This window comes from Leishmania panamensis (genome assembly GCF_000755165.1).
Source record: "Leishmania panamensis strain MHOM/PA/94/PSC-1 chromosome 27 sequence".
In the NCBI taxonomy this organism is placed as follows: domain Eukaryota; phylum Euglenozoa; class Kinetoplastea; order Trypanosomatida; family Trypanosomatidae; genus Leishmania; species Leishmania panamensis.
Window position 1 is genome coordinate 250,337 of NC_025873.1, and position 27,903 is coordinate 278,239.

Consider the following 27,903-nt stretch of genomic DNA (forward strand, 5'->3'; position numbering starts at 1 on the left):
CATATATATATATATATATATATATATATATATGCGTGTGTGTGTGTGTGCAATCCTTGTGAGACCACAGGCACACGAAAAGGAAAAAAGACCTGAACCCGCGATATACAATTGACAACAGCGGAAAAGAGGAGCATAAGCGCCCACGACTCATCACACAGCTCGTCAACTTCAAGGAGGTTTTACATAAACGAGGAGACGCGCAGCCCCTTCGTTGTTGCTTGTGTTTTGCTACTGCTGCTGCTGCTCCCTCCCCTCTCTGTGTGCTGTTGCTTTTGCTTATGGGTTACATTTCTTTCTTTCGTCGGACTGTGTAGCAGTATCACTTGCCTCTCTCTCCTCTTTGCTCACTCCTACCCTTCAATATACCCCCCTAGTTTGGACTATCTTTCCCATTTTTCGTTAATCTCTGAGTTCCTTGTGTGTGTGGATTTCCCGCCTCTTCTTCCGTCCTGTGGTGCCTCCTCGCATCTTCCTCTCTCCTCGTCAACTTCTTTTCTCTCTCTCACACGTGGGACTCTACTTGCTTGTGCCTGCGCAAGCCTACTTGTTTGCGAGTGGCATATGCTTTCCGGTGTGTAGATGAGTATTCTGCCCCCATCCTTTTTTTCTTATTCTTCTCGCTTTCTCTGTATGTGCGCCTGCACGTTAGAAGCGTTTTTCCTGCCGTTCTCTTTTCGTTATACCGCCTTTAGTTTTCGTTTGTTTAATTTTTTTTTTTGGTTCTTCTTTGGCGGTTTTTTTTTTTTGCTGTGAAGCTGGGGACTGGGCGCTTCTCCTCCTCCTCCTCAGCACCACTTCATCCCCCTGTACATATTCTCCAGGGATCGTGTTGGGCGCTGTGTTTGCTTACTTTCTTTTCAATCCGTGCGTGCATACTTCTGGCTGTGTATTTCGTTACCCTCTTTTTTGGCAGCTCATCTCTCGTCTCCGTCCTCCGCCTCCTTCACTTCACCTGGGTGCGGACGGCTCTTTGATCGACTACTGTGCTTCCCTGTTCTTTCTCGTGCTTCGGTCTCGGGCGTCCTTGACCTGCCCTCTCTTTTCCCTGTCCGCCCTACCATACTCTTGACGTGACGCTCTCCTCTATTGTCTTACTGTTCCCCTAGCTCGCCACTACCACGCCCACCTGACTGCAACCACCATTTTGTTGTCTTTCACGCATCTTTCCCTTTCCAGCGCTCTGTTACTCGTGCAAGGCACTGATTTGTTGAGGCACGCTTAGTGTATGGCTGCGCACGTGCGTGTTCGTGTGTCCACGTGAGCGGATCACTGCTGTCCTCGGCGTATTATATGCTTTGCACTGCCCCTATTCAAGGAGGGACCCCTATACAAGAAGCGTTGTGCAGTTCCACACCTGGTGAAGAAGGACACGCCGTCTTCCTCGTCTGTACCTACCGGCTTACACCAAGTTAGTCCCCCTCTATCGTTGGTAAATTGAGAGCCAGAAGAGGAAGACGTTCTGCGAAGCGCAGGAGAACACCATTTTTCTGTTGTTTCTCTCTTCAGTCTGTCTGTCTGTCTATCGCTTTTATAGATAATACCGTACGTCAACGTCTCCACGTCGTGGACACCGATAGACCGACAGCTGAGGGAGAGAACAGGGAAAAATACCTTCTTCAAACCGGAGGAAATACGACGCCCACCGAAGTGTCCATTTCCTTAGACAAAGAGGGAGAGTGTAAAGGCACGAAGGGGGCGGAGGAGGCAATCAAGCAGCGGAAGGCGAGGCATATCCAAAGCAGCACAGACCAAAAGAAAGCCCCAGGTACACATACGACACAACCAAGCAGAAAGGAAGAAGAAACACGCTACGGACGAGAGTGACTGGCTGGGCGCACTTTTTCTTCTTCCGCCATCTCGCCTCCTTCACTTTTTTCTCCTTCGTCTTTCTCGTGTGTGGTGCAAAGTGTGCACACACAGACACACACACACACCTCGTTTTTCCACCACAGAGCATTCTCGAACGCCGATACTCGCCTCTTTCCCTCTCTTTGCGTGTTGCTGCCATTTTTGTTTTCGCTTGCCCCCCTTTGTGGCTTTGATTTTTGTTCTGGTTGGTGCCATTAAAACCGGCATTTCACAAGGAATGCGACTCGCGGACTCCCTTCCTACCCTTTTTTCTGTGTATCTTCTTCTCTCCCTACCGTGGCCTTGGCACAGAAGCTGCCGCGCAATCCGCACGTCCTCTCTTCCAGCGCATGTCTTGTGCGATTCCACTACGATTGTGTTTGACTGTCAAGTGCCCCTCCCCCCTCTCTCTCTCTTGCACCTTCTTGCTGCTTTGACGGCTCTTCTTCCTGCTCATCCGGTTCGTTGAGCTCCCGGAAGAGAAGAAACGAAGCGTCATTTGCCTTTAACCTGAGTCGTCTCTATTTTCATCATCAAACTGCCTTCACTCTATTTCTCTCTCTCTTTCCTTCCTAGGGGTTGTTGTGTGTCTTTCTGTGGGTGTCGCTGTTCTCGCCCTCGCACTCGCCCCCTCGTCTGTGTGATTCTCTTCGTGCCTCCCTTCCTCTCATTCGTCTCCTTCCCTTTTTTCGTTTTATGGATGCCTGTGGAGACCATCTTATCGTTGCATTGACGTTGACTGTGGGCTTTTGTGTGACCGCTCCCCACCCCGTCTCTTTCTTTCTCACGTGAAGAGACTCAGTCGCTTCTTCTCTGGCCTCTACTCAGTCAGTCGCCCTGCCTGTACCAGCACCGTGGCCATCCGCGAACATACGTCAGCACCCCGACGACTGTTTGATCGATACAACTACTTTGCTGCCTCTCCCCTCGCTTTTTTCTTTTTTTGTTTCGTTTTTCTCTTCGGCTGTTGCGGTGGGTGTGGCCTGCAGCATACTCTGTCCTTGAGCGATTGGGCGCTGTTTGGTCTTCTTTTTGCCGCGGTAGTCTTAGCCGCTGGGGATGTGGGGGCTCGGAGCAGCCTCGCAGTGTTTTTTCTCGCTCATTATCTGTTTCAAAGAGGTCGACCTCTTTCTGCACCTACGTGCCTTTCCCCTCCCCTCCTCTCCCCCTTTCACGAACACCTGCAACTCCCTCTGTGTTCTCCTGCACGTGTGGTGTGTAGATGGACACCACCGCACACACATTCGGCAGCCCGGCAGTAGACATTTCTCGCAGTGTCTTGCTTGATTCCTCAACAGGGTCCTTCCTGGATTTACAGATCTTACGGCGCATTCTCGGCGTGAGTGCAGTCTCCTACGCCCCATGTTCATGTCCTCTCCAGAACCCTACAGTAGGTCGGTGCAGCGACGGCTACTCTGCGTATGCGCGTTGGCGCTGCTGTGTTGTGTGATGCTCACCGATGCCGCCGCCCCTGTGTACGACGCCACCGCTGTGCATATTCTTGTGGTAAATACGTTTGATAGCTCCCTGCGCAGCTCTCAGGTGCAGGTGTGCGCGACGATGGGAGGCGTGCTAGTGCCAGATGTATCGGACGCCATTCACCTGGAACTGCTCAACAAGATGGAGGAGGTGGGTGTCACGAGCTACTGCGGCTACCTGGGCGGCTCCACGCTTCTTTCGTCCACAGGCTGCACAACGTCCAAGGCAACGTTGGACTGCATTTGGTATTGGGACCAGGGGCGGTACAACGGCATTGAGAACGCCTATCCCTTTTACAAGGGCAACTCCTACCCGGCCTCGGGAAGCAACGGCGGTTTGAGTGGCGCAGGCATGATCAGCACAGCCTCCGATAACCACTGGACGCACAAGGACGGCATCCAAACATTTCCTGGGAAAAAATACCAGCGCTACGCGATGCTGACACTTCCCCAAACGTATTCAAAGGCGGGTTGGGTGGACAGCAGCGACACCTCGTTTTCGTACGGAGAAGTTCCCACGAACAGCTACTTTGCGATGTGCCTTGTCGAGCTGGTCACTACAACTACGACGACGAGCACCACCACCACCACGACAGCAGAGCCCCCGGCTACTACTACTACCACCACCACCATGAACCCTACCACCACCACCACCACGCAGCCATCCAACACGAGCACCACCAACGGACCTGCCGAGAAGGAGGAAAGCAACCAGAACGTAACCATGTGGGTCGGTATCTCCATCTTTATCGTGCTGGTGGCTGGGCTCACTTTTGTCCTCATCCTGTGCAAAGCTCGGGAAAAGGGCTGGTGCTGCTATGCCCCCAAGGAGTCTGCTGTGGTGATGTCAGTGGCCTCTGGCGCGTCGGTTGACCCGGCGGCGTCGCAGAGGGCAAACCCACGCGTGTCAAGGCCTTCCAACCTCTCGTTGAACTCGTCCATCTCTTCTAGCAGCAGCTGCGGGACCGTGCGCTCTTTCCACGCCGTCACACCCAATAAAGACGGTAAGGGGCGCCGGTCCATTCTCCGAAACGATTACGAAGAAATGGAGGGCTACCCAAAGCTCCACGACCCCCGCTCTAACACCAGAAGCACGCACTCCGCCACGAAAGAGGAGTTCGACTCTAGTGCAGAGCAGGATACGATGCTTCTCCCGGGACCTGTGTTGTCGAGTGTTACGACTGGGCCAACTGCTCTAGCCGAACCTTCTTCCGGTACCCCGGCACTGATGCGGAAACCGTCCCGGAACTGGCGGTCGTTTGAGTTGTCCAATGCGGACAACAGGACCTCCCCGGGGCCACGGCTGCGCCGCACCACGAGCGTGAGCTTCCTTGACTAGGCAAAACAGTGGAGCGCGCAAACGGCAAGAAGTAAAGCGTCGCCTTCACGTGAGATGTGCTCGCGGTAAAAGAGAAGCACGGTAAAGGGCAGAGGAAACAGCAAGTTGGCCTTTCAAGAGTACCCTCGATTCCCTATGGCTACCTCTTCATGCCCACAACAGAATAGACACGATGGTCCCCTTCCCCTCTCCTCTTCCACCACTCTTGTAGACACTGGCGCACTTACCATAAACTCGCGATTGAGACATCGAAAGGCGCAGCAACGACAACACGTTGTACTCTTTCTTTGTTTTTTTTCCTGCCGTTGTACCGACCTGTCGCTCTTTGTGAAAGGGACGCGTCTATATTTTCTGACAGAGTGTGTATGTGTCTGCTGGTACGTCCATGCGTGCGCTACTTCTGGCACAAGGCCATGTGCGCGGTGTATAACGCTTATCTTTCCTTTTCATGTGTGTATTCCGCTCTCTGATTCTCTCTCACGCCTCAATACTCTCCCAGCGTGTCTCTGTGTGCCTGTGTGTGTGTGCGTCTCTGTCGTTTTCCTTCCAGCGATTGCGTGTCTTTCTTTGTGTTACTTGAGCTCCTCTCATCTTTACCCTCTCTCCCGTTGGTCTTCATATTCTTTGACGTTTTCATATCCACCACTGACTTCCCCAAGGATCCCTTTCTTCTATCTCGCCATCTTGTTTCTATTCCCGCCTCGACACCCTCAGCACTGCTGCACGCAAGTTTGCCGTGTTTTCCCTTCTTTGTTTCTCAGTTTAAGAGAGAAGAAGCAGAAAAATGAAACGCCTGCAGTCCTTGTGTTTCTCGTCTTCTCTCTGCGATACCGTATCATATGCCGATGTCGTTAAGTGTACTTTGGTTTCCATGTGTATGCTTCTGCATCCCTCTCTCTCTCTCTGTGGTTTGTTCCCCCTTGCCTCGCTCATTTATGCCTGTGTGCGTGTCTTCCCTTTTTTTCGTGCTGGATTGTGGCGTTGCTGCGGGTTTTAGTGTGCCGTAGTTTTTCTCTTTCCTCCCTGCTTGACTCTGTGTACAGTTAGTTTTTTGCGGGAGTGGGGAGGGTGCTACGCTTCTTTAGTTTTCTTTCTCTTTCCATACTCGTTCCTCAACTCACCCTCTCGTCGCTTCTCTGCATGTGTGAGCGTGTGTGTGTGGGTGTTGCCCACCTTCGCGTGTTACGCATGTTTGCGTATGGCAGCCGCCCCGCGACTCCTTCGTTCTTTCTCCGCGCTCTTTGTCACTACGTGGCGATTTGAGCTCCGAGTCTCTAGTCTTTGGTGGAGGTGGCACTTGCTGCTGTGGTGGTGGGCATTTGTAGCTCACCCGCTTGTCGGAGAATGGCTCCTTATGCGCTCCTCTCACTTGCTCCTCTGGGGTTTGCTTAGTTGTACGTATGTCCTCCTTCTCTCCCTATTTTCTCCTCCTTTTTTTCTCCGTCGACCTCTTCATGTGAAGGTGTCGTGACTTGGTGGATTTTGTTTGTTTAATACGATAACACACATACCCACACACACACACACACATGCACACCGGGAGGGCAGACCCATGAAGGGAAGACTCTAGCTGCACAGCTGCACAGGAAGAACGTCGTCAGTGAACGACGGCGACACGAGAGGAGGGAAACAGAAGGCGTGCTCGGTTTGATGTGGCGTTAAAGAGGAAAAGAAGGGCACCTGGTTGGTTGACGGCGCTACGAACAGCGTGACGCCGAGCACACGCTGCTCCTGCGAATCCCATGCTCGGTAATGTGCAGACGCAACGGAAAGAACATAACGGGGTGCGACCTGGATGAAAATGGCTACCTGTCAAAGTCTTGGTCGTGTTGACCTCACACTCTGGAGAGTATCTGCCAAGCTCTCTCCATCAAGGTATGCTCCTCTCCACAGCTCTACATCGCAGTGTCCCTGAGCTGTCGTTGCTCACACACACACACACTCCCTATTTGTGCATCATGTGTGTTTCTTCCCTTACCGCTTTTAATTTGTACGCTATGCAGACGCCTACAGTAGACACTCCACTGGACGTTCTTGTCGACACCGCCAGTCGTTTTCACTGCCTCGGTCCTCATTTCACAGAGACCTCATACGTATCAAGGCACCATCCTTTTACGCATTGATACACAACGACCGGTGAGGTGTCTCTCTTCCTTTCTGTGTCTTGCTGCTCAGCCACAGGGTGCTGCCAGTCTCATTCTTCATTGCCTCGTCTATGAACTGGGATAGCGCACTGTAGAACCAAAGTGTGACATGACAAACATGCTTGCACGCCCAGCGCAGTCTCTTGGCAGCTTTTTTTTCTTGTATTATTGTCTAGTGTGATCAACGAGCAGAGGTCTTCCAACCCTCCTACTATACGTATGACCGCAACGGCGTCTCAGTTTTACCATTGCGAAAACCAGCAGTGCTATGATAGCCATCTGTACATGCGATCTGTAAGCAACCCTAACCATCCTCGAATACCAACGTATCACAGCAAGTGTATGTGTGTGTGGGGGGGAGGTGAGTGGGGGGATACCGACGCGTGGATTCAGCTGCACGAGCGAAACGCAACAGGAAACTCATCACACCACTCCCTCCTCTCCACATCAACAGCCATCGGTGCAGGTGGATGGCGTCATTTCCTTTCTCACTTACTTCTTTGGAAATTGTCTCGCTCGTGCGTTGGCTGTGACCATTCCTCCCCCCCCCCTCCCCGGTTACCATCCTCTGTCCACCCGCCGTCTGAAGCACGCATGGTGGCCGGCTCCGAGTAGCTCTTCACTCATGGGTGCTTCTCCTTTGGGAGGGCGGCCCCCTTTTTCGCTTTTCCCACCCTCTCGTTCCCTCATGGCGAGGGGAGAACACCTCAGCCCGTGACATCCACAGCTCACCACCCCAAACACTCTGGGAAGCCAAACAACCCCCCTCCCCCTCACCCCTGCCAATGCCATGCCTCCCCCCTCTGGTGGTGGAAGGACCGGCACCCACGACGCGGGAGAGGCCAGGACGCTGTATCGCTGCTGATGTCGACGGCCAGGTCGTGGGTGGTGTTGGGTCTGCGAGACCCGCGGCCATTAGCACGTTTGCCCCACCCGTATGATGGGCAGCGGGTCAGCGTGACTGAAACGCACCTCACCCGGCCCTGAGTGCCTACTGGTGTGCGGAGCCTGGGCCGTGCCGAGGGATGCACCGCGTGGCGACCGGCGTAGTGGGGGCGGCTGTGAGACAGGTGGGCGGAGTTTGAGGCAGGGTGTGGGTGCACTGAAAGAAAATGGAGGTTTCCTCTGCTGCCTGTAGAGACTCTTGGGATGCGTGTACCAAACGATACTCCGACGTGCGCAGGCACCCATGCATAGCACAGATGCGAACAGCAATGAATACACGGCTGGTAAATTCTGTCGCCCTTTCGCTTGTGCCAGAGAAGTTTCTTACCACACCGCTGTCTCTGTGCGTTAGCATACTGAACTGGCGAAAGAAATGAGAATGCAGTGCACATCGTATACCGTTTCAGACGAGGGCGATGGGGTCGTGACTGTCAAGAGTGCAGGACGCAGGTGCGTGTGGCAGCGATGGTGCCATGAGACCGTACCTGCCATCCAAGACCGCTCATGGAATGGGCGTTTCACGGCTGTGCTTCTTCCACACCTCCTTGTCTATCCGCATGTCTTTCTCGGTGCCTCTACCCTTCCATTGGCCGTACCGTTATTGCGACCGAATCACACACAAAATCGACAGACATGCACTTAAGCACTCAGGCCCCATCACTCTCGCGCCAATCGTCCCCAACACAAATCAATCACTGACTCCCTTATCGCTATATAGTGCCGCTAATATCGGAGCCTATAATTCAGCAGGCTCTTGTTCCGCCCACAAGGCTAACCCAATTCACCATCCGGCGCTGCACTCACGCACCACCATGGCCAGCAACGAAGCAAGCCCTCGCTTTGGGCATCCTTTGCAGTCCCCGGGGAGGCAACCCCAGAGGGATTTGCAGGATCCGCGCTCCCCGTTCGATGTGGAAGAGGTTCCGAGGTACGTCGGGGAGGACGTGAAGGGGATGGTGGACACTTCCTCTACTGAGGCGCAGGACCCATACGACTTCTCGCGATACGACCCGAAGAACCAGATCGAGATGCAGGACAGGGTACGCGCCGACCGCGTGACCCGCCGCCGCATACCTGCAAACACGCTTCAGAAGTACCTCAACTACATTGTGCCCTACGGTGGTCTGTTTTCCACGGGCCTCAACCTGGCGAGCTCCTCCATCGGTGCCGGCATTATCGCGCTCCCGTACGCCTTCAACTCCTCTGGTCTCGTTATGGCGATTTTCTATATGGTTGTTATCGCCTACCTCACTATCTACTCCTACTACCTGCTGGGCCAGGCTGGGACCAGGACTGGTCTGCGCAACTACGAGCAGATTGTGCGCACGCTGCTCGGCCCCGGCGCCGACTACTTCCTCGCCTTCTGCATGTGGTTTCTGAGCTTTGGTGGAGAGGTGTCGTACGTCATCTCAGTGAAGGATGTGCTGACCGCCTTCCTCGAAAACGCTGACAACACGCCGGCGTTCCTGTTGGGCATCTGGGGCCAGCGCCTGCTCACCTTCATCGTATGGCTTGTGGCCATGCTACCGCTGTGCCTGCCAAAGGAGATCAACTCGCTGCGCTACTTCTCCTGCATCGCGATTGTGTTCATCGTGTACTTTGTGATCGCGATGGTGGTGCACAGCACGCAAAACGGGCTGCGTGCCGATCCGCGTCCGGAGATTCGGCTCTTCAACACGGGCAACACCGCCATTGCTGGCCTGGCCACGTTCATGTTTGCCTTTCTTTCGCAGCTGAATGCGTACGAGTCCTACGAGGAGATGAAGAGCCCCACGCCGCTTCGCCTCACGCTGGGCGCGAGCATCTCCGTTGGTATCGTGTTTGTGCTGTACCTCTTCGCTGGGCTCTTTGGGTACCTCGACTTCGGCGCTGCGATGACGGGCTCCGCACTGAAGTATTACAACCCCATCGCGGATAAGATGATGGGCGTCGGCTATGTTGGCATCCTGTTCAAGCTGTGTGTCGGGTTCGGCCTGCACATGATCCCGGTGCGCGATGCCATCTACCACTGCATCCGCGTGGATGTGCACACCATCGCGTGGTGGAAGAACGCGTGTGTGTGCGGCTTCATGGCACTGCTCTCACTGGTGGCTGGGCTGTTCATCCCGAACATCAACGTTGTCTTTGGCCTTGTCGGCGGCTTTTCTGGCGGCTTCATCGGCTTTATTTACCCGGCGCTCATGGTCATGTACGCTGGCAGCTGGTCGCTGTCGTCGGTTGGGTGGTACCACTACCTCTCCACGTACTTGCTGCTCATCGTCGGTGTCATTGGCGTCGTGTGGGGGACGGCCAGTTCCATCTATGGCGAGATTTAGCACGAGTTGGATACGTGTCGGAGTGCTCCTTGAGTGTGGGGAATGACGCCATACCCCTCCGAAATCAGTCTAGGAAGGTGTCTTCTGACTGTAAGGGAAACGGAGAGGCGTTACCGTGTGTATTTTTGCTATTTCCTTTCTGTAGGTATTGCTGTCTCTTATGGCGCCACGCTGCGCGGAGATGCTGCCGCTTTTCTCTTTTTTTCTTAGGAATGCAGCCCCCCCCCAAAGGGGGAAAAATCAGTAAGTCAACGTGAGCTGCGCCGGCATCGTAGCCTCTGGTAAACCACCGATGAGGACGATGTCGCCTGCCCCGCTGAGGCGCCTCTTCTGCATATCCCTATTCTGACTAAGTTTTATTGTGTGGTTTGTGTACTTATTTTTTTTTAAATTTTCACGTCTTTGCGTTCCTAATGTAATGTGTGGGGATGCCTGTGCAGAGAGGGGGACTGACGGTTGTGTCTATGCCTCATAAGGAGAGGGGCTGCAGGGTTATCTATTTCGATATCACTGGAGGCCTGTATCGTAATGTGGGGAGTGAACAATACTTTTTGCGGTTGGTCTTCTCGCGTTTCGCTTTTCAGAGGCCTGCAACCGTGCCTCCTCTACCGCTACAACTCTCCCCGTCCACCCTCCCCCCCCCCGCACAGGCCGCCGCTTTCCGTTCCCTCTCTTCCACCTCTTCAAAGCTACGTTTTGTTTCCTTCATTAAGCAGGTGGCATTAACTCCCCTCCCCCTCCCTCTTTACTTGCAGGCTTATACATCGCCTCCTCCTCCTCCTCCTCCTCCTCCCCCTCCCCCTCCCCCTCCCCCCTGTTCTCCCTCTCGCCATGCACTGACTACCGACCCCTCCATTACGGTCTTCGTTTGCTCCTCTTCACCCACCAGCTCCCTCCACGCCCCCCCTCTTTTCCTGTTCTCTCTGTTTGATGCGACTCAGAGGCCCGTCTGTGTGGCGCAAACCCCGTGCAGTCTCTTCTTCAAGGCAAATATCGGAGGCCTCTCTCTCCCCCCTTTCTCTTTCTCCCTCCCTCCTCTCCCTCTTCTCCGTTGGTTCTGTTCACTGTAGTTAGCCCGTAACGTGTGCTTTTTTTCTGTTTCGTCTTGGTGTTTCCTTTGTTGTACACCCCCACCCCACCCCCATTATGTTTCCCCCCTCCTCCTTTCCCTTTTTTCTTCGTTCTTTTCCCTTTTGTTTTCCCCTTCTCCTGTCTCTGCGGCGTACTTCGAGAACATCGGAGAGGAGAGGGACACACAGTGGTTCTTTACAACGCGCCCGCTGCCACATTTTCCCATGCGTAACACAACGTGCACCTCTTTCTCTCTCCGTCGGCGAACATGCGTTATTAGATGTTGCCGTCTAGGTGTGCCACCCTCATCCTTCTTCGTCGTCACTTCCACTCTCCCCCCAGTTGTGCCTTCTTCACCTGCTCTCGTACCCGGGGGATGCCTTCATTTCCTCCCCCTCCTCCGGTTGTTAGTGTTTGTCATTTGCCCTTGCCGCCTTGCAGACGGACAGCGCGATGGGAGAGGGAGGGCTCGATGGCAGCGGCCGTGCAGAAGCACCACACGCAGGAGTGGTTGCCCGCCAATACGTAGAAAATGGGCGGTTGGGACGAAGAAGGAGGGCGGCTAGGAAGACCAGCTACAGTGCTGCTTTGTTCTTTTTCCTGATGCCCTCCTCGATTACGACGTGGAGTGGGTCGGGTGTGAGGCAAAGGAGGTGATGCCAAGTGTCTAAGCACAACTGACGATGGCATCACGCCTCCTTCGCCTTTTCTCCCCTTCAGCTCTTATTACTGGGGTATTCACCACACCTGCGTTTTGCCTCACTCCGCTTTCGATTCAGATGCGGCGCCTTCTTCAATTTTCCACTCGGCACACACCACCACACAGCCTTTCTTTCCTCTCTCTTCACCTCTTCTTGCCGCCATGCCGCTCGCTTCCCCCTGAGCAGTACCCCGTTAGTTCCTCTGGCGTGCGTCTGTGTGTCTCTCTCTGTGTACGTGCGCTTTATTTTGAAACTGTGCGCCTTCGAATCAGCGAAGCTACTGCGATGGGGTTATGCAGAGTGTGCAAGGTGAGTAATTGTGTGTGTGTGTGCTGTGCCTCCCGCTGACTACGTCACCCACAGATACGAGCACAGGACACGAAGGAGCGAGTCGGTGACACGGCCCTTTTCGCCTGTCCCTTCCTTGTTCAGCGTCGTTTCGCTGGTTCTCTCTTATTCTGCGTTGATTTGCTGCGGATCTTCAGTTGGCGTCGCTCATGTACGCGCGCATTGATGTGTGTGGGTTCAGGACTGGTCATTAGGTGGTCTCTTCGTCTCTTTCTCTCGTACCTGTCTTTTCACGACCGCTTCGCGTCTCTCCCGTCTCTGCAGCCTTGGTGTTTCTCAGGCGCACGTTTAGGCTCGTGGTGCGGCATGGTGATCGCAGCACCTCCCCCTTGCTCTGGTCGTGCAGAGCGGTGTCACCTCCGCTTTTTTCGCTTCCCTTTCTGACGATGAGCGCCGTTGCTGGCATGTGTGGCCCTCAGCCACCCCACTATGATCAACGGGGAGTGACAACGCTGCTGCTGCTCTGTCCACCGTACAGGGAGAGAGAAGAAGTCTCTCACAGGTGACCCGCTTCACCTTTCTTTCTCGCTTTGCAGAGTTCCTCTAACCTAACGTCGAAGAGATGCATCAATCGCCAGTTGCAGAAACACAATAGGAATACGTGTAACAGGCGCGCGCGGGAAGAGCACCTTTACCGGGTTTCAGCCGAGTCTCACGAAGGAGAGCTGGCGCCCTGCTTGACTCTTCGGAGATGGGCCTAATGCCTGGTAACCGTCTTCATTAAGGGAGTGCTTATGAGGGACCTCCTCTGCTTCACGACTGCACTCCTTCTCCCTCTCAGGTCGGGCTGTTCCCTCTAGCTCTCCCAGTACCTGCTGCCTTGTTTAGCGTTGCCTATTCTCTCTCTCCCTGCCACACATATCTGTGCCACCTCCGTCTGGCTCCTCCTCCAACTCCTCCCTCCTCCTTCGGTCGTATACGCGCAACACGCACACCGCCTTCTTTGACCTGCGTGTGCGTCGCCACCTCGCTCCCCTATCGCCTACGACTTGCTCTCGAGTCTTGTCTGGACTGCGCATGTGAGCTCATCAAGTAAGAGGCCCAAGAAACGAAAACCAAGGCAGTGAAAGAGTTGTAAGGAGCGCACAGGCTCATCCACCTGCACCAACACTTTCCCCACTTCCCTCTGTGTACCTCGACAAGCCAACGCAACGTGAGATATGCCGACCAGAGGAAACCACAGCGCTAACGATGCGCTGCATCTTAAGCACGGGCAGGACCGGGCGGTCCTGGACAACATGCCAGAAGACCCGCCGGAGTACGGCGAGGACGGGCTGAACATGCTGAACGATGACCTCAACCAGGAGTACCTGGCGGATGAAGTTGTGGTGGGAGCTAGCGACGTGGACTGTAAAACCGAGGAATCCAAGAAGGCTGATTCCTCCTCGTTCAGTGGTGAGCGAGAGCCAGTAGCAGAAGGGTACAAACAGCAATTGGCTAACATAGACATCATGCAGGAGATCCTTGAGGCGGAGCGACGCGACCGTGAGGAGCGTGTGTGGCGCCGCCGCCACACCACCAATCCCGTGTTGCGGATACTGCAGGTGATCATGCCGTATGGTGGCATCCTCTCCTCGGCCTTCAGCATCGCCAGCTCCACGATCGGCGGCGGCATCATCGGACTCCCTGCGGCCTTTCAGATGAGTGGAATAGGGATGGCTGTGATCTACTTGATGGTCGTGGTGACCATGGCGGTGTACTCCTTTGTGCTGCTCGCCATTGTGTCGCACAAAACCGCGCTGTACAACTGGGAGATCATCGCGCGCCGCTTGATGGGCCGCGGCTGGGACTACTTTGTGGTCTTTGTCATGTGGGTGCTTTGCTTTGGCGGTGATGTCTCGTACATCATTGCCCTCAAGAGTATTCTCACCGGCTTCCTGAAGAACTCGCCAGCTGCCTCAGACTACATCAAGTCCGAGCCGGGCTTTCGGCTCATTACATCGATGCTGTGGATCGTCGTGATACTCCCCATGTGCGTGCTGAAGGAGATCAACTCGCTGCGCATTGTGTCGACAGTGGCCATCCTCTTTGTTGTCTTCTTCACTATCACCTGCATCATTCACTCTGCCCAGAGCCTGCAGGAACGCGGCATGAGGGACGACCTTGTCGTTTTCCAAACCGGCAACACGGCGATCAAGGGCTTGTCGAGCCTCATGTTTGCCTTCATTGCACAGGTAAATGCGCCGGAGATCTCACGTGAGATGTACAAGTTCTCCGTTTACCGCGTCTTCCTGTCAGCACTGCTCGGAATGTCGCTGTGCGCCGTGCTCTACTTCCTGACAGGTCTCTTCGGCTACCTTGACTTCGGTCCTGAGGTGAACGACTCCATCTTGGCCATGTACAACCCCCTCAAGGACCATCTCATGGCCGTTTCGTACGCTGGCATGATGCTCAAAATCTGCGTAGGCTTCGCTCTGCATCTGATACCCTGCCGCGACTGTGTCTACTACATGATAGGCACCGATGTATCTCGCGTGCCCTGGTGGAAGAATGCTCTCTTGTGTGCCTTACAGGCTACGGGTGCCCTCGCCGCCGGCCTCTTTATCCCGCGCATCACCACCGTCTTTGGTCTGCTGGGTGGCTTCTGCGGGGGCTTCGTTGGCTTCATCTTCCCAGCGCTGTTCATGATGTACTCGGGCAGCTTCTCGGTTGCTCGCGTTGGCTGGGGCCACTTCCTTGGCACCTACGCACTGCTGCTGGCTGGTGTTATTGCCGTGGTGTGGGGCACGAGCGCTGCCATCTACGGCGCTGTCCTCTCTTCATGGTAGGCACCGATGGTAATTTTCTTCTCTGAGGAGAGGCGCCTCTGTAAGCACGACACCCAGATCAACACGTGTCTTCAGCCCGGAGCCACCACCAGCACCCGCAGCAGTGCACACTCAATCGCAGAAACCTCCATCAAAATGCCTTTCTTTTTGTGTTTGTGTGTGTGTGTGTACCTACTTTCCTGTCTGTGTACGCCTTTCTCCGGGTCATTCCTGGCACGCAGAGTCGTCTTCTCTTTGTTTTTTTTGTCTGTCTGCCTTCTCGTGGTGGTAGCTTTGTCTTCCTGCCACTGCGCGAACACCTGCGCGTTCGCCCTTACCTCAACTCCTCCTCAGCAGAGACTCTGACGGCGCACTCTGCGCAGACGAAAGAGTGGGGGCAAAAGGCACGCAAGGAGAGTAAACGTCGCTGTGCGGCTACTGTGAGAAGAAGCGAAGTAACAAAATAGAACACTTTCGGCGTGCCCTTCTTTTTTTCCGCTCGTAAAGGCGTTCCATTGCCTTCGTAAACTGGGCGAAATGGCACAAGAAGCAAAGAGGGCCATTGCGTTTTCACCACCTCTTGCTGCCTCCAGCCCCGTTCCCCCCCCCTCCTCCCTTCCTCTCTCCCCACCGTACCCTCTTCAGCCACGCAGTCGCTGCGCTCTCTCTACTTGAGTTCTTTTTATTTTTTTTTTTGGCATCCACTGATATGTTTGATGTCCCGCTCTCTCCCTCTCTGTGGCTTGCCGTTTTGTTTGCGTGCAAGCGCCTCTCCCTTTGTTGCCTCTCACACGCGTCTTCCCTCCCCCCTCATGCCTCTCTCATGCTCCATGTGTACCGCTGCACACATACATATAAGAGTTTTTTCCTGTTGTGTGTGCCTGTGTGTGTGCGCGCTTTCTCTCTGTCCACCTCCCCTCTTCTCGAATGATCACCAGCGGACGCAATGCACAGAGGGACGCGAAGCACACGACCGCACTTCTTCCTTTCCTATGGCTCCTCACCAGTACACGGATATGTGGGTGTGCACCTCTCCCGAAAGTGCGCTTGCGAATTAGATGCTTCTCAAATCGCAGGTTGCTCTCTCTCTCTCTTTTGTGTTCCTTTTCTATTTTCTGCTGATGATGCGAGTCGCCTCACCGGCGGCAGCTCGGGGTCCGGTGCCACACTCTTTGTGGGAAAGCCAAGCAGCCTGCCCTGGAGTACGGCTGCGCGGACTCTTTGTGTCGGCGGAGCAGTCTGAACCGGCGCTGTGCCAGAGACAAGCGCAGTCATGATCACATTGGGCCCCCGCTCACTGTGCATCGTGTTGACGGTGCAGCGCGAACATGCGCAGTTGTCTATTGTTTTTATGTTTGTGGCGTGTTGTGGTGATGTCGTGGTTAATTCTCGACACAGGCTGTGCTATACGCAGCGCGTTTGCAAGGAGACTGAACGATCCCCGACACTGTTGGTCGTCCAGGCACTGTGAGGAGTCTTTCTCGCGAGTCTCGATTCTGCAAGAGACACATTTCACCACCTTCGATCTGCAGGGCCTTTGGGCTCACGGCTTTTCAGCATTCCAGTACGGCACCAGAGAAGAAGCACAGCAGTGGCGTGTCCGTGCCCAGTCAACTGGAAACGTGTATAGATTTAACCCCCACCTCCACCCCTCGCTCGCAAGGACGAAAGTGAAGTCATCACGGTCTGGCGAGGTGCGGTGAACCTACAAGATGGGTACACTCCATGGCCGCCTACATCCCTACGAGCGACCTGGTGGCGCGAAATGTTCTTGATCACTCCTGTTCCGCACAGACACCTCTGTCTGCACTGTCGATTGCGGCAACGGTGGGCGACTGGCAGTCGCAACAACAACTGCAGATGATGCTCGGCCTATTGCTTCGCTAGTATTGTGATACCTCCACCCCGCCAGCTTTGCCAGTCCCGCTCGTGTTTTCTACGAGGGCGTCCCACTCGTCGTTGTTCCTGGCATTCCCCTCGAGATTCGCGTACTGCTCGAATCACGCAGCACACCTCCTTTCACACTATAGCCGTGCACGCGATGATGTGATTACGCGCCCTTCGGTGGCGCTGCATGGGCTTCCGGCCATCGGGTGCTTCTCGCTGTTCCTTTCCTGCGCCCCTTCAGAGCTTCAATCGGTGACCCCCTTCTGCGCAGGCACGTGCTTCTCCACGGGCCTTTTCCACCCGACACACGCAAACCTGTCAAGGGTGTGTCGATCCAGAGCAGGGTGGTGTGCCCCTGCTGGCAGAGGCGCATGGCAGGATTCCACCTCTCGCGGAGCATGCGGACAACGCCATCTAAACACGCCTTCTGCGACATCGATAGGTGGGATGAATGAAAGCCGCGGGGACTACATACAAGGGTGCCGTCCTGAAGCAGGCGCTGGGATGGGAAAAAGCGAACACTGCATGCACGCGCTGCCAAGCATTGCGGGCATGGTGTATCGCATCTAAGCAAATCATCCACATACCAGAGGAGCAAGTCCAATGGAGGAACACGAGACAGAGCGATCCATGTGAATCACCTCTACAGTGCATCTGTGCAAAGCATGCGGCATCTCTCACATCCGACCGGGTGGTCTGATGAGACACTGTTGCCAGAAACATGACGAGAACACCGCGAATGTCAATTGGGTCCACCACACTCCAAAATGAAGAATTGCGACCCTCTTTTATGGAATGCAACCGCGTGAAGTGACTCAGTGGGAGGCATAGCATGCGGGCGGGGTGCAGTGCCTCGGAGGGTCGAGGTCTGGCCGGCGTCATCCTTGCGCTCACCCGGTACGCGCCCCCACAGCACCCACTGTTACCCGTACGACGGGTCCCGCTGCCGCCGACCCCGAGCAGAACCCTAGACCCTGCCTGCGTGCATGAAGGCGTGCAGTCCACTCCGGTGCATCTGGCGCGGGTCGCGCAGCACGTACCCGCGGAAGGGCGGGAAGAGCCCGTACGGCGCATGTCCCAATTCGGCGGCCGGAGGGCCTCCTCCTAGAGGGCCGGGATTCACCTGTGACGCGGCAAAGCGGTGGAGAGGAGTTGTGGCTGTGTGCCCATCGAGTTGTGGGCGGCCTGTACGTGGTGGAATGGGGGTGGGGGACCTATTGCAAGCAGAACTCTCTGCTGTTCTATCGTAGTTGTCTAGTATTATTACTCTTTTCTGTGTTGACTCTTGTCTCACCCAGTGTCATGGGAGGGAGAGATGGAGAGTGGCGGTGCAGAAGCCGGCGTGCGTGCGTGCGTGGGTGGGTGCGCGCGCGCTCTCCTCTGCGGTCTTTGTGCTTTTTTTCTTTTCCTTTTTTTTTGGTTCCTCTGTGCTTGTGATGGTTTGGGAGGCGTGCGTACCTGTGCTGTTCTGATCCGGCTGTGTGTCTATGTGTGTGTGCCTCCCTCTTGCTGTGGTGTGGGGGCAGGCTTGTGGGCGCGTGTCGCGCTATAACGTTGCCTTGCGGATCAGTGAAGCGGCACAGAAAAGCGAACAGACACGTCACCGGAGTGCAAACGTCTCCCCAAAATCCATCATCCTAAATAACAACAACAGCAGCAGCAGCAACAAAACTTCTAGTACACCGCAGAGGCTGCCATCCAATACCGCTCGCGATAGCGAGGCACAAACGGGGGTTGGAGGCTAAGGACAGGCAATCCGAAAAGAGGCGGAAGAAACAAATGGCTGTGACAGTGCACCTGTATCACCTGCGGCCTTGTTACCCTCATAGTGATAGGGGGGCCGCGCGTGCCTTGCGGCTCACGGCTGCCTGATTTCCTTAAACGTCCATTCGCCTTCGCCCCACGTAGCGCTTTCCAACTGGTAAGCCCTTCGGTTTCCATAAGCGAGAAGGAAAGTGTTGTTTATTTTTAGTTTGTTTGTTTTTTTCGGATGGTTCTGAATCGGAGTGAGGCAACTGCAGTCTGTGAGCTGCAGCGTCCTGCGTGCTTCGTGTCTCCGCCTTTCCTACGCATTTTCTCTCTCTCTCTCTCTCTGCGTGCCGCAGCCCCGCCGCGGTCTCTTTTTTTCTTCCTATCGCTCTGTGGACGCCCCTGGCGCACCCCGTCTTTCTCTACCGAGTGTGTACTCAGAGCGGCCATATTTGCATACCCGTGTGGCACAAAGACGCACAACAGACGAACATTTGGGCACCCTCCCGCGACTTCTTGCCCGTCATTGCCGTCTTCTCCGACTTCCAGACTTCCGAGAGGGCGCCCAGCGTTCTCTTTCTGATTCCGCAGCAACGACAAGAGAAAAAGTGGGCTCTACAGCGGCTAGCATCTCCCATGTGAGTGCGTCTATGCTGGTGTCTCTTCATCGATGCACGTCGCACGGCATAAGGGCAGCTTGACTAACGGCGAACTGGGCCGCGGGTCAAAGCAGGCGGCCGATCCCGGTGATGACTGGAAAGCACAAAGTGAGAGCGAGGTCGAGATAAGCTGGGATAGCGGTGCCGATGGTAACAGCACGAGTACATCACACATTGGTTCGTCAACTGCTCCTCAACAGGCCGCCACACCTTTGAGCCCTCTCTTCCAATACTTCTCACTCCTCGCCTCCTACCACGGCGCCCTGCACATACCCCGGTACTGGGCAGATCTCTTTCACGTGGCGTCGGTCACAGAAGGAAAAGATGTTGATGGCAGCGCCAGCGAGCGCGGTCACGAGTGGGCTGGCGAGCTCATCTCCCCTGTAACGGAGATTGACCTCAGCGCTACCTACGCGGGACCGACCACACTCCTGGCCCTTGGTGACGTGCTTCGTGTGCACTGCGTTACCAAACAGCGAAGCGACAGCCAGCGACGACCTCTTTCTGGAAAGAAAGACATGGTTACGCTGCCTGTCGTGATGGCACCACTCTGGGGCGCGGGCTCGCGTCGTGCAAGCGAGGGAGGGGAGGTGATGTGCTCATTGCTGCCGGACTTGACAGCGCTGCGACTCACTCATCTCTCAATGGACTTCACGGCACCTTGCGACGCAAGCACGTTGAAAGGCGGGAACGCAGTGCTGCGCTACATGCTGGAGGCACTACAGGGCCACCCCTCCCTGAAGGTGCTGGATGTCTCCGGCAACCCGGTGGCGGCGGCGCTTGTCCCAGCCATTTCGCGTCTGGCTCAAATGACGCCGTCTTTGACGACACTTGTGCTGGACGACACGCTTATCACGGATTGTGAGAAGAAGATGCTTCGTGCACAGTGCTTGCTCAATGAATTGCGAATGCAGCGCGCAACAGCCGATGGCGTGGCGGCGACAGTTTCGGGTGGCGCTTCATCGACATCCTCTTCCGACTCTGCTACGCAAGCTCTGTGGGCTGCGCAGATGGCGGAGAGGGTGTTCATGGCGGTGGAGCGTGGCGCCTCGGCCGTGCCCGGGCTCTTTGGGAGGTCTACTACTCTGATTCATCGCTACGATGCGCCTCAGACGGCACAGGCGAACGCCTCATCTTTAGAAAAAAAATCAAGGGAGTTGCGCATGTCCTACAACGCGTGCAAGGAATCCGAGCTGGGCTCCAACTCGGTGACTTCGTTATCCGTAGCGGATGTGGCGCCAATGATGGAACTGACATATCTGACCTACGACTTATCAAGCGAAGGCGGTGCTGCTGCAGTCGCAGCAGCGGCCCCGCCGGCGGGTACGACGTGGGGTGTCGAGTGTGTCGAGGTGGTACGATGCGCCTTCATGTCCCGATCGCTGGCGCAGCGCACCGTGCTCGGAGGGCGGCTGGTGTGGTCCAACGTCCCGAAGCCTCTCGAAGCAGTGGAATCAAGGGATTTGGCTACACCGTCGGCCGTTGCGGTAACAGCCACCGATCTCCTCCTTAGTCTCCGTCAGCAAGTACTTCCCGAGCCAGAGGCCCCGCCGGGACTGCGGCGCGACTCCGTACGTGATCCCACCTCTCTCACCATCGCGGAGGAGAACTACTGGACCCTGCGGAAGAAGCAGGACACACAGTGGGGCTATGTTATGCAGAAGATCTCGGAAAACTTGATCCCGGTATACGTGCGCAGCGGTCAAACCCTCTATGTGGAAGGTAGCCACTGCGACAGTATCTACCTTCTCCCTGTATCGCTCCAGGCGACGTGCACCTACGCAGAGGTGCAAGCTGGCACGGATCTGCTACGAGTGAACCGAGTCCTGCCAGGCCAGTGGGTCGGCGACGCCGAGGTTCTCGACTGTCTGTCCATCTACGCCAAGTATCATACTTCGACTGCTGGCGGCAGCGCTGTCGTGCCCAACCTAGGGACCGCCTTTCAGCGCAGGAGTGCCGTGCGCATTGTCACCGAGGCAACGGGTGACATCGTTGTCTGGGCGCTTCCTTTCCCTGTTGCCTTCTTTTACCTATACGCCCCGTATCAGCTCCTCCACAAGCAGTTCGTCCACCGCACCCCAATGGGCGCCTTCACCCACATCCACCCGATCCACATTGCCTGTGTGCCGGTGCACTTGCACGCGAACCACGGCTGCTGGAATGTCGAAGCAGGACAGGGCTGCGACAGCAATGCCGCGCCGATTCTTTGCCGATACGCATTCATGTCGCGCCATGTCCTGCTACTGGAGGAGGGCGAGTTTGTGCTGCGCCTGCCTTCGTTGGCCAATCCTGTGGGATCCCGCAAGGGTGACGCCACAGGGGCGTCAACATCAGGGTCGATGGAGTACCACCACCTCTTGTCCGGTGTGACTGTGCTGACGCAACCTCTCCTAGACCTTGACGCTGAACTCCGAGCCACCACCGCCAAAGGGGTCACTGAGAAGGACGTTGCAAGTGTCACGTACAGCCGCGGACCGAAGGGAGTGCATGTCCTCGGCAAGGAGGCAGCACTCCGCCGCTTCCGTGCGGCCAAGATAGCGCACACGGAGGCAAGCACTGCGCTGCAGCGTAATGTAGCCAGTGGGATAGCAGATGCGGCTGGGGAAGAAGTTAGCCGTAACGACAGCGACGGAGGCGCTGCGGAGCTTCGACAGTACCGTGCTGGTGGACGGATGGCGCGGTGGCGCTACGCCGCCATCGCTAACGAGCAGTTCACTGCCCTCTGTCCTGAACTGCGCGTTGCCCTGACTCAGCACAGCTTCGTGGTGCACGACGTGTGAGGGAGGCTGGCGGTGTGCCCAAGAGCTAATTGCGAATACACATCTGTTGCTGGGCACTATGCCACCCTTGCCATCGCCAAGTGCGCCAGCCGCTTTTCGCTTGCGTGGCTCTGCTCTGTGTTTCGTGGCAAGCCTCCACGCATGTGTGGTGTCGGATGTAAATTTTGGCCTTTAATCATTTTTTGTTTTGTGCGCTATTGTGAGATGGGACGTGCTTTGCTGTACCGCAGATGGTGGCAATGGGGCGAGACAGGAGAATGAATGAGAGCGCAGAACACGAAAAGAGTGGCGGCGGGGGACTTCCTCGGCACAGGGACATGAAAAAAAAAAACCAAAGCGATGCAGCGCAAGTAGGGGGATGTGTGCTGCATCGTTTGAGGTCCTCCTCCAGTGTTTCTTTTTGTGTGTCTGTTTGTTTGTTTTTGCTCTTTGGTTTTGCTCTCTGGTGTGCACTGGGCATCGGACAGGGACGGCATCATCTGACGCACTGCTTAGGTGGGCGCATGGGCGCGCCATCGTACGGCGCCGTCTTTCTGCAGCGACACCGCTACGCCAACCGGACACTCCACCAAGCACACTCATGGGCGCACCAACTTACTCAGGTCACATGTATTCAATCGTGCCTCGCTTCCTCTCCAGAACACCAAAGAAAAACGCTAGTGTGGTGATCTATGTTGCATGTGTACATGTGAACCTACAGTGATGGCCTCGCCGTGGCGCACTTGTCATTCCTTCGTGTGTGCACATCTGCGTGCGAAAAGGTCCCAGAATGGTAGACGCATCACCGATTGGTCGATCTTTGCGGAGCTGCTTACACATGCAGTCTCTGTTTCCCAAGCTCTAGTCTTGGACTGCACCACAGGCACTTGCGGGATCTCGTGATGCTGCCCTATCCCTTCCCCCCCTCTCACTTCACTCGTTGCTCCTTTACTCCAAGTGTGCCGCCCCTCCCCTCTCCTGTAGTGCATCACAGCTGTGACTCGCGCGTACTTTCAGTTTGCCTCATCAGCCTCCCACTTTTTTTTTATTCGTGTATTCCTCAGCACCACTCGCACATCGATACCGATACGAAGAGGACACATTTTCTTTCTTTTTTCGCTAGTGCACGCTAACCTAAAAAGCGAAGCCGTATAAATATATACATACGTACATATATATATATATATATATATATATGTATTTTATCGTCCACACACCTCGCACAGGCGACAATCACACGTAACTATTGCGATAACAGCGGCACAGGGTGCGTCACTCGGTGAGCGAAGCGGTGAGGGAGGGAAGAAGAAGCGGACGAGGCATTCACTGCCCTACAGCTCATCGCGAAACGGCAAAAAGACCAACGCTGTGACGGAAGACCGATCAAACTAAGAAGTACAGTGAGCAACAAGTCTCAAGGAGCGAAGCAAGAAGCGTTCTGAGCGTTTTCTCGCGCTCTATACAGACCCGTGTGTGTGTGTGTACTGCCGCTCCTACTATTCCTGTGCATTTTTAAAGGAATTAAGCGACTGAGGAACGGGAAAACGAAAACCATAACTCTACTCATACACGCCCTTCCTCTTACTCCACATTCTTCGTAACGGATACTCTCGAAGGTATCTGCGCCGCCGTTTCATCGCTGCCGCATCTTATCCCCTCCCTCCCTCCCTCCCCCCTCTCCCACAGACACACACTTCTTTGTTCTGCCCTTCTGCACACAGGAGGAGCGCATCACAACTCGAACCACTTTGTGTTAGTATTGTTCTGATCATTATCGTCACCAACCTCAAGGCATTCGCCCTACACCGAGAACTCTATTGTCTCACGATCCTCATCACTCACCTCACCGCTGCTCCTACCACGGCGCTGCGACTGCTTGGTTGTTGCTTATATTCGTGTGCGCGTGTGCCTGTGTGTGTGTGTGTGTGCATCTTCGCTCCCTCTGAGCGCATACCCCTTTGTTTCTTTCGCTATTCTCGATCAGGTCGTGGCAGCAAAAGCTACAGTAGTAGACGCCGCTCATTCAAGGGCAGTTGTTTCCTTCAAAGTGATCGAATACTGTGCGCTATCAAGGACCGCATCGTAGAAGAAGCCTCCGGGAAGAAACAGTAGCACAAGCCTTGCTGGTCTTCCACCACCTCTGTTGTCGTCACTACTGTTGTGTGTTGCCGTTGTTATGTTGTGTTCATCGTGCTTCCAGTAGTACATCTTTCTGTTTGTCTCTTCGTCTTCATCGTCCTTCGCCACTCTTTTTTGGTTCTCGTGCTTCTCGTCGGTCTGTGTGTCTACCGTTTTCTAAAACGGACGTGAGGTTCAGGATCGCGCTGACAGACCACTTCAAGCGAAGGTCACATCTTGTACAGTGGCTATACCCCCTGAAAGAATCACATCGCAGACCTCAAGGAGGATACACCAAACGTGAGGAACTCGCACGCCTGAGGAGAAAAAGAAGAAGAGCGACAACATTTTTGCTGGACAACGAAAGAGCACGCTGACACACCACGGCATCTCAATACACACCATAACACACGGGTGATTTTTTGTTTGCGTTTGTATGGATTGGGGTGTCGTCATTACAGCGTGTGTCTTTGCTGCTTCTTCCGCTACCAGACCCCCCCCTCCCCTCTACGTTGTTTGGTAGCCCTCATTTTTTGGTCTTTCCTTCTCCGTGTAGGCCCCGTCTTCTTTGATTCCGTCTGTTCGTCTTCTCTTGTATCACCTGTGCTTCTTCTGATTCTGTGTTACCATTACCTATTTCAGTTCCTCGACAAGCAAAAAGTGTCTCGCTCGTTCGCCTTTTTCTTCTCAGTCCATCACCGCACGTTTTTCTTTTCTGTGTTGTCACTTCTGTATTTCTCGTTTTCGTTCTTTTCTGATTACCGTGGACATGTGTGCGCGCACCCTCTCTTCTCGGTGCTGATTGTATCGCTTGCTTGCGACAGAATAAGAGACCCCTTTTGTCTGTTCGGCTCTATCGTCCTCCAACGCTCCCCCTCCCTTTTTTTCTCGTTTCGTTTTCCCTGTTTTGTACTTGTTTTCAGTTCGCTACGTTAGCGTCGCTTCCCTCTAATTCAGCTCGTGTGTTTCCCTCGTCTGTATTCCTGCTCTTCTTTTTCCTGTTCTCTCCCGTCTTAATTCTCGCTGTTGGCGCTCTTTTCTCTCTCAGAACTCTGATTCGCTGTGCTTGTCCCTCCCCCTCCCCTCTTGCTGCTTGTTGTGCTAAGTGACTCCTCGTTTGTTGTTGTTGTTTCACTTGTTCCTCCTCTGTTTGACAGCTGTTTTTCTTCGCTTCTTGAGGTGTCTCCGTCGCGGCAGCATCTCCTCGACCCACTCAACCCTCCCCCACACCGACTTGTTTCCCTCTCTTTACCGATCACCTCTTGTGCGTACCCGCAATTGTGCCTTCGTTTTTTTTTGGACTTTATTTTCGAGTGTCTCTCTCACCTCCCTCTTCGTTCGTTCTCGGTGACTGCGCTACTCTTGTTTTGGGGCTTCTACTGTTTCGTGTTAAACCCTCTTTTTCCTTTTCCCGCTCTCTCTGCTGTTTCTCCCACGGCTCCTCCAGGCTTTGGGCCCCTCCCCCTCCCCCCTCTACACACACCTCCACCTCACCTCTCTCCCTCGCAGTCCCCCTTTGCACTGTCTCCTATGATTGTAGCGTTTCCTTCTTTTGTATTTTGCATTTGTGTGATTCGGCCCTCTCTCCTGCGCACTTTCGCTTCCTCCAGCATCGCCACTTCACGCACCCGCCGCCCTGCTGCACTGGAAGACTCTTCGAGCCAGCGGTCATTTTTTTTTTGTGGGGCGGGGGAAGGGAGAAGGGAGTGTCGTTATTTGTCACCGTTTCAGTGCGAGTCCTCGCTCTCGTCGACTTGTTTGACTGACACACGCATACGACGAGGAGCGCGTGTCGTGTGTTCTTCCGCTCGCACCCTACTCACGTCTTGTTCACTAACTTGCTCGTCATTGAATCCCGCGTACCTTTGGACTCCGTACGTCTCTCTCCTGCTCTCCTTATTTTTCTTAGGGGCGCACTTCCTTTACGTTGCCTGCGCACCTCGCTCCGTGTCGGCGCTAATCGAGTAGGTTTCCTTTTTCTCCCTCTTTTCACTCTTTCTGGGTTGTCGTTCTCGACCATTTCACTCCCCCTTAGACTCGTCTAGTTGCGCCTAATTTCCTAGCTCACCTTCTTTACTTTTCTGGCCTTTATTTCCTGATCGGGTCCGTTTCGTGCCTGCAGCGTCCTACACATCATCATGCAGAACAGCAGCTACAGTCACCTCGTCCAGCAGCCGCGCGGCGGCCAAGGAATGCCGGACTCCCCGAACATTGGCGTGCCGCCGTCAACCTACCCGCCGAAGAGCCCTAGTACGCCGCCACTCGTGTTTACAGCGCAATGCGGTGGAGTACCTGCACAGCTGCAGGATCCCCTCTCGAGTTCGCTGTGCGCTGAACCGCTGCAGATGAGCTATCCAACACTCCTGGGGCGTCACAACAGCTGCACCTTGATTGAGGTCGAGGACAGTCCTATCAAGGTCACTTGCCGCACCAGGGGTGGCTCCCGCTCGCCGTACATGGCGCCGATGCCGAGCGAAATGGCCGCCGATACGGACCGCAGCGGCCGGCACAACCCCTACAGCTTCAGCTTCTCCGGTAGCTCCAGTCCCAGACAGTTGACCACCCCGACACACTCCCCGCAGATCAACACATTTGAGATGGGAGGGGATCCCTTTCGTAGGATGCTGTGCGGTGGTCCGTGCCACGGCGCAAGGCCATCGGCGGCGGATGCCCCTCTCATGCAAGGCCACAGCGTGCGCCTCGACACGATGTTTGCGCTGCCATCGGAGGTGGTGCATCGCTCCCTGAAAGATCGTTGTCGCTACATTCAGTTTCCTGCCGATCTCCCACCCATCTCTAATTCCGGCACAGCTGGCCCACACGCGAACAACGGCAACCACACCAGCTCGAATGGCAGCACCGGCAGCGGCTTCTCTGGTGAGAACAATCTCCCTATGGCCCTTTTTATTGGCCAAGTGCGGTTTGAGACGACGCCTGCGGAGCTTCTGTGGCTTGTACACCGCACCTGTGGGGCCTGCGCGAGTCACCTCGAAAGCCGCGGAGCGGGGTGTTACCTACTGTATTGCAAGAGTGAGGCGGACCTGACTCTCGTTCGCAGCTTGCACAAGCGCATTCTCTTCGATATTGGTGGCGTGTGGCTGGCGCGAACAGCAGACGAGGTGGACGCAATGTGTGAGTATATTGCACTTGACGCGCCGCTCTTATCCAAGAAAGCTCGCCTTCCGCGCGATTCAATGGTGGTCGAGGAACTCAAGGCGGATGCTGTCAACAGTGGTGGTCGCCGCGCACACGGCGGCGGTGGCGGTCATGAAAGGAGAACCTTCAGTGACAATAGCCTTTCCGGCCACTGTAGGGGTGGTGGCCGTGGCAGTAGTGCGCAAGGCTCTGGTGTTGACGACATATTCCAGGCGGCTGGCGGCGAAGTCAGCCAGAACATCAGACGACAGCAGCAACAACAACGGAAACGAGAGGGACTCCCGTCCTATGAGGAGTCAGCTCTGCCATACCCGGGCTACCCGCCTCAGTTGTTGGACGGTTGCCCTCTCTACAAGTAATCATTCTGATGAACGTCCAGGACAGGCGTTCTGCGTTGAGAAGAGGCGTTTGGTACCTTCTCACTCTGCCTATACCAAACCTCTCAGCTCATCTTTAGCTTGAATTCCTGCTCCCTTCTCTCCTGCTACTCTCGGGGATTCCCCAGTCTACTACCCAAGTGCACTAGAACCCGCACACAACTCTAAAGTTCCTCCTTTGCCTGAGTCTATCTATCGGCCTGTCTCGCTGGCGTGTGCCTCTCTCTCTCTCTGCGAGTGCACCAATACGACCGAAAAT

At 55.1% G+C, this 27,903-nt stretch overlaps 5 protein-coding genes across 5 annotated transcripts, besides 2 other annotated features; all 5 read left to right on the top strand.

Annotated features, from left to right (window-relative positions):
- Positions 1-3,213: 3,213 nt before the first annotated feature.
- On the top strand, positions 3,214-4,668 carry LPMP_270650 (hypothetical protein; the record flags this gene model as incomplete). The annotated part of the gene is made up of 1 exon (XM_010701852.1): positions 3,214-4,668. One exon carries the CDS (start codon positions 3,214-3,216, stop codon positions 4,666-4,668), a length of 1,455 nt encoding a protein of 484 aa, XP_010700154.1.
- Positions 4,669-7,495: 2,827 nt separating this feature from the next.
- Positions 7,496-7,918: a repeat region.
- A 651-nt stretch (positions 7,919-8,569) lies between these two features.
- Positions 8,570-10,072, top strand: AAT23.1 (amino acid permease, putative; the record flags this gene model as incomplete). The annotated part of the gene is made up of 1 exon (XM_010701853.1): positions 8,570-10,072. One exon carries the CDS (start codon positions 8,570-8,572, stop codon positions 10,070-10,072), a length of 1,503 nt encoding a protein of 500 aa, XP_010700155.1.
- A 3,280-nt stretch (positions 10,073-13,352) lies between these two features.
- On the top strand, positions 13,353-14,960 carry AAT23.2 (amino acid permease, putative; the record flags this gene model as incomplete). Its single annotated transcript, XM_010701854.1, has 1 exon — positions 13,353-14,960. The coding sequence occupies one exon, from the start codon at positions 13,353-13,355 to the stop codon at positions 14,958-14,960; it is 1,608 nt and encodes a 535-aa protein (XP_010700156.1).
- A 1,120-nt stretch (positions 14,961-16,080) lies between these two features.
- Positions 16,081-17,992: a repeat region.
- Positions 17,993-19,245: 1,253 nt separating this feature from the next.
- LPMP_270680 (hypothetical protein) lies at positions 19,246-22,014 on the top strand (the record flags this gene model as incomplete). The annotated part of the gene is made up of 1 exon (XM_010701855.1): positions 19,246-22,014. The coding sequence occupies one exon, from the start codon at positions 19,246-19,248 to the stop codon at positions 22,012-22,014; it is 2,769 nt and encodes a 922-aa protein (XP_010700157.1).
- A 4,235-nt stretch (positions 22,015-26,249) lies between these two features.
- On the top strand, positions 26,250-27,626 carry LPMP_270690 (hypothetical protein; the record flags this gene model as incomplete). The annotated part of the gene is made up of 1 exon (XM_010701856.1): positions 26,250-27,626. One exon carries the CDS (start codon positions 26,250-26,252, stop codon positions 27,624-27,626), a length of 1,377 nt encoding a protein of 458 aa, XP_010700158.1.
- Positions 27,627-27,903: the final 277 nt, after the last annotated feature.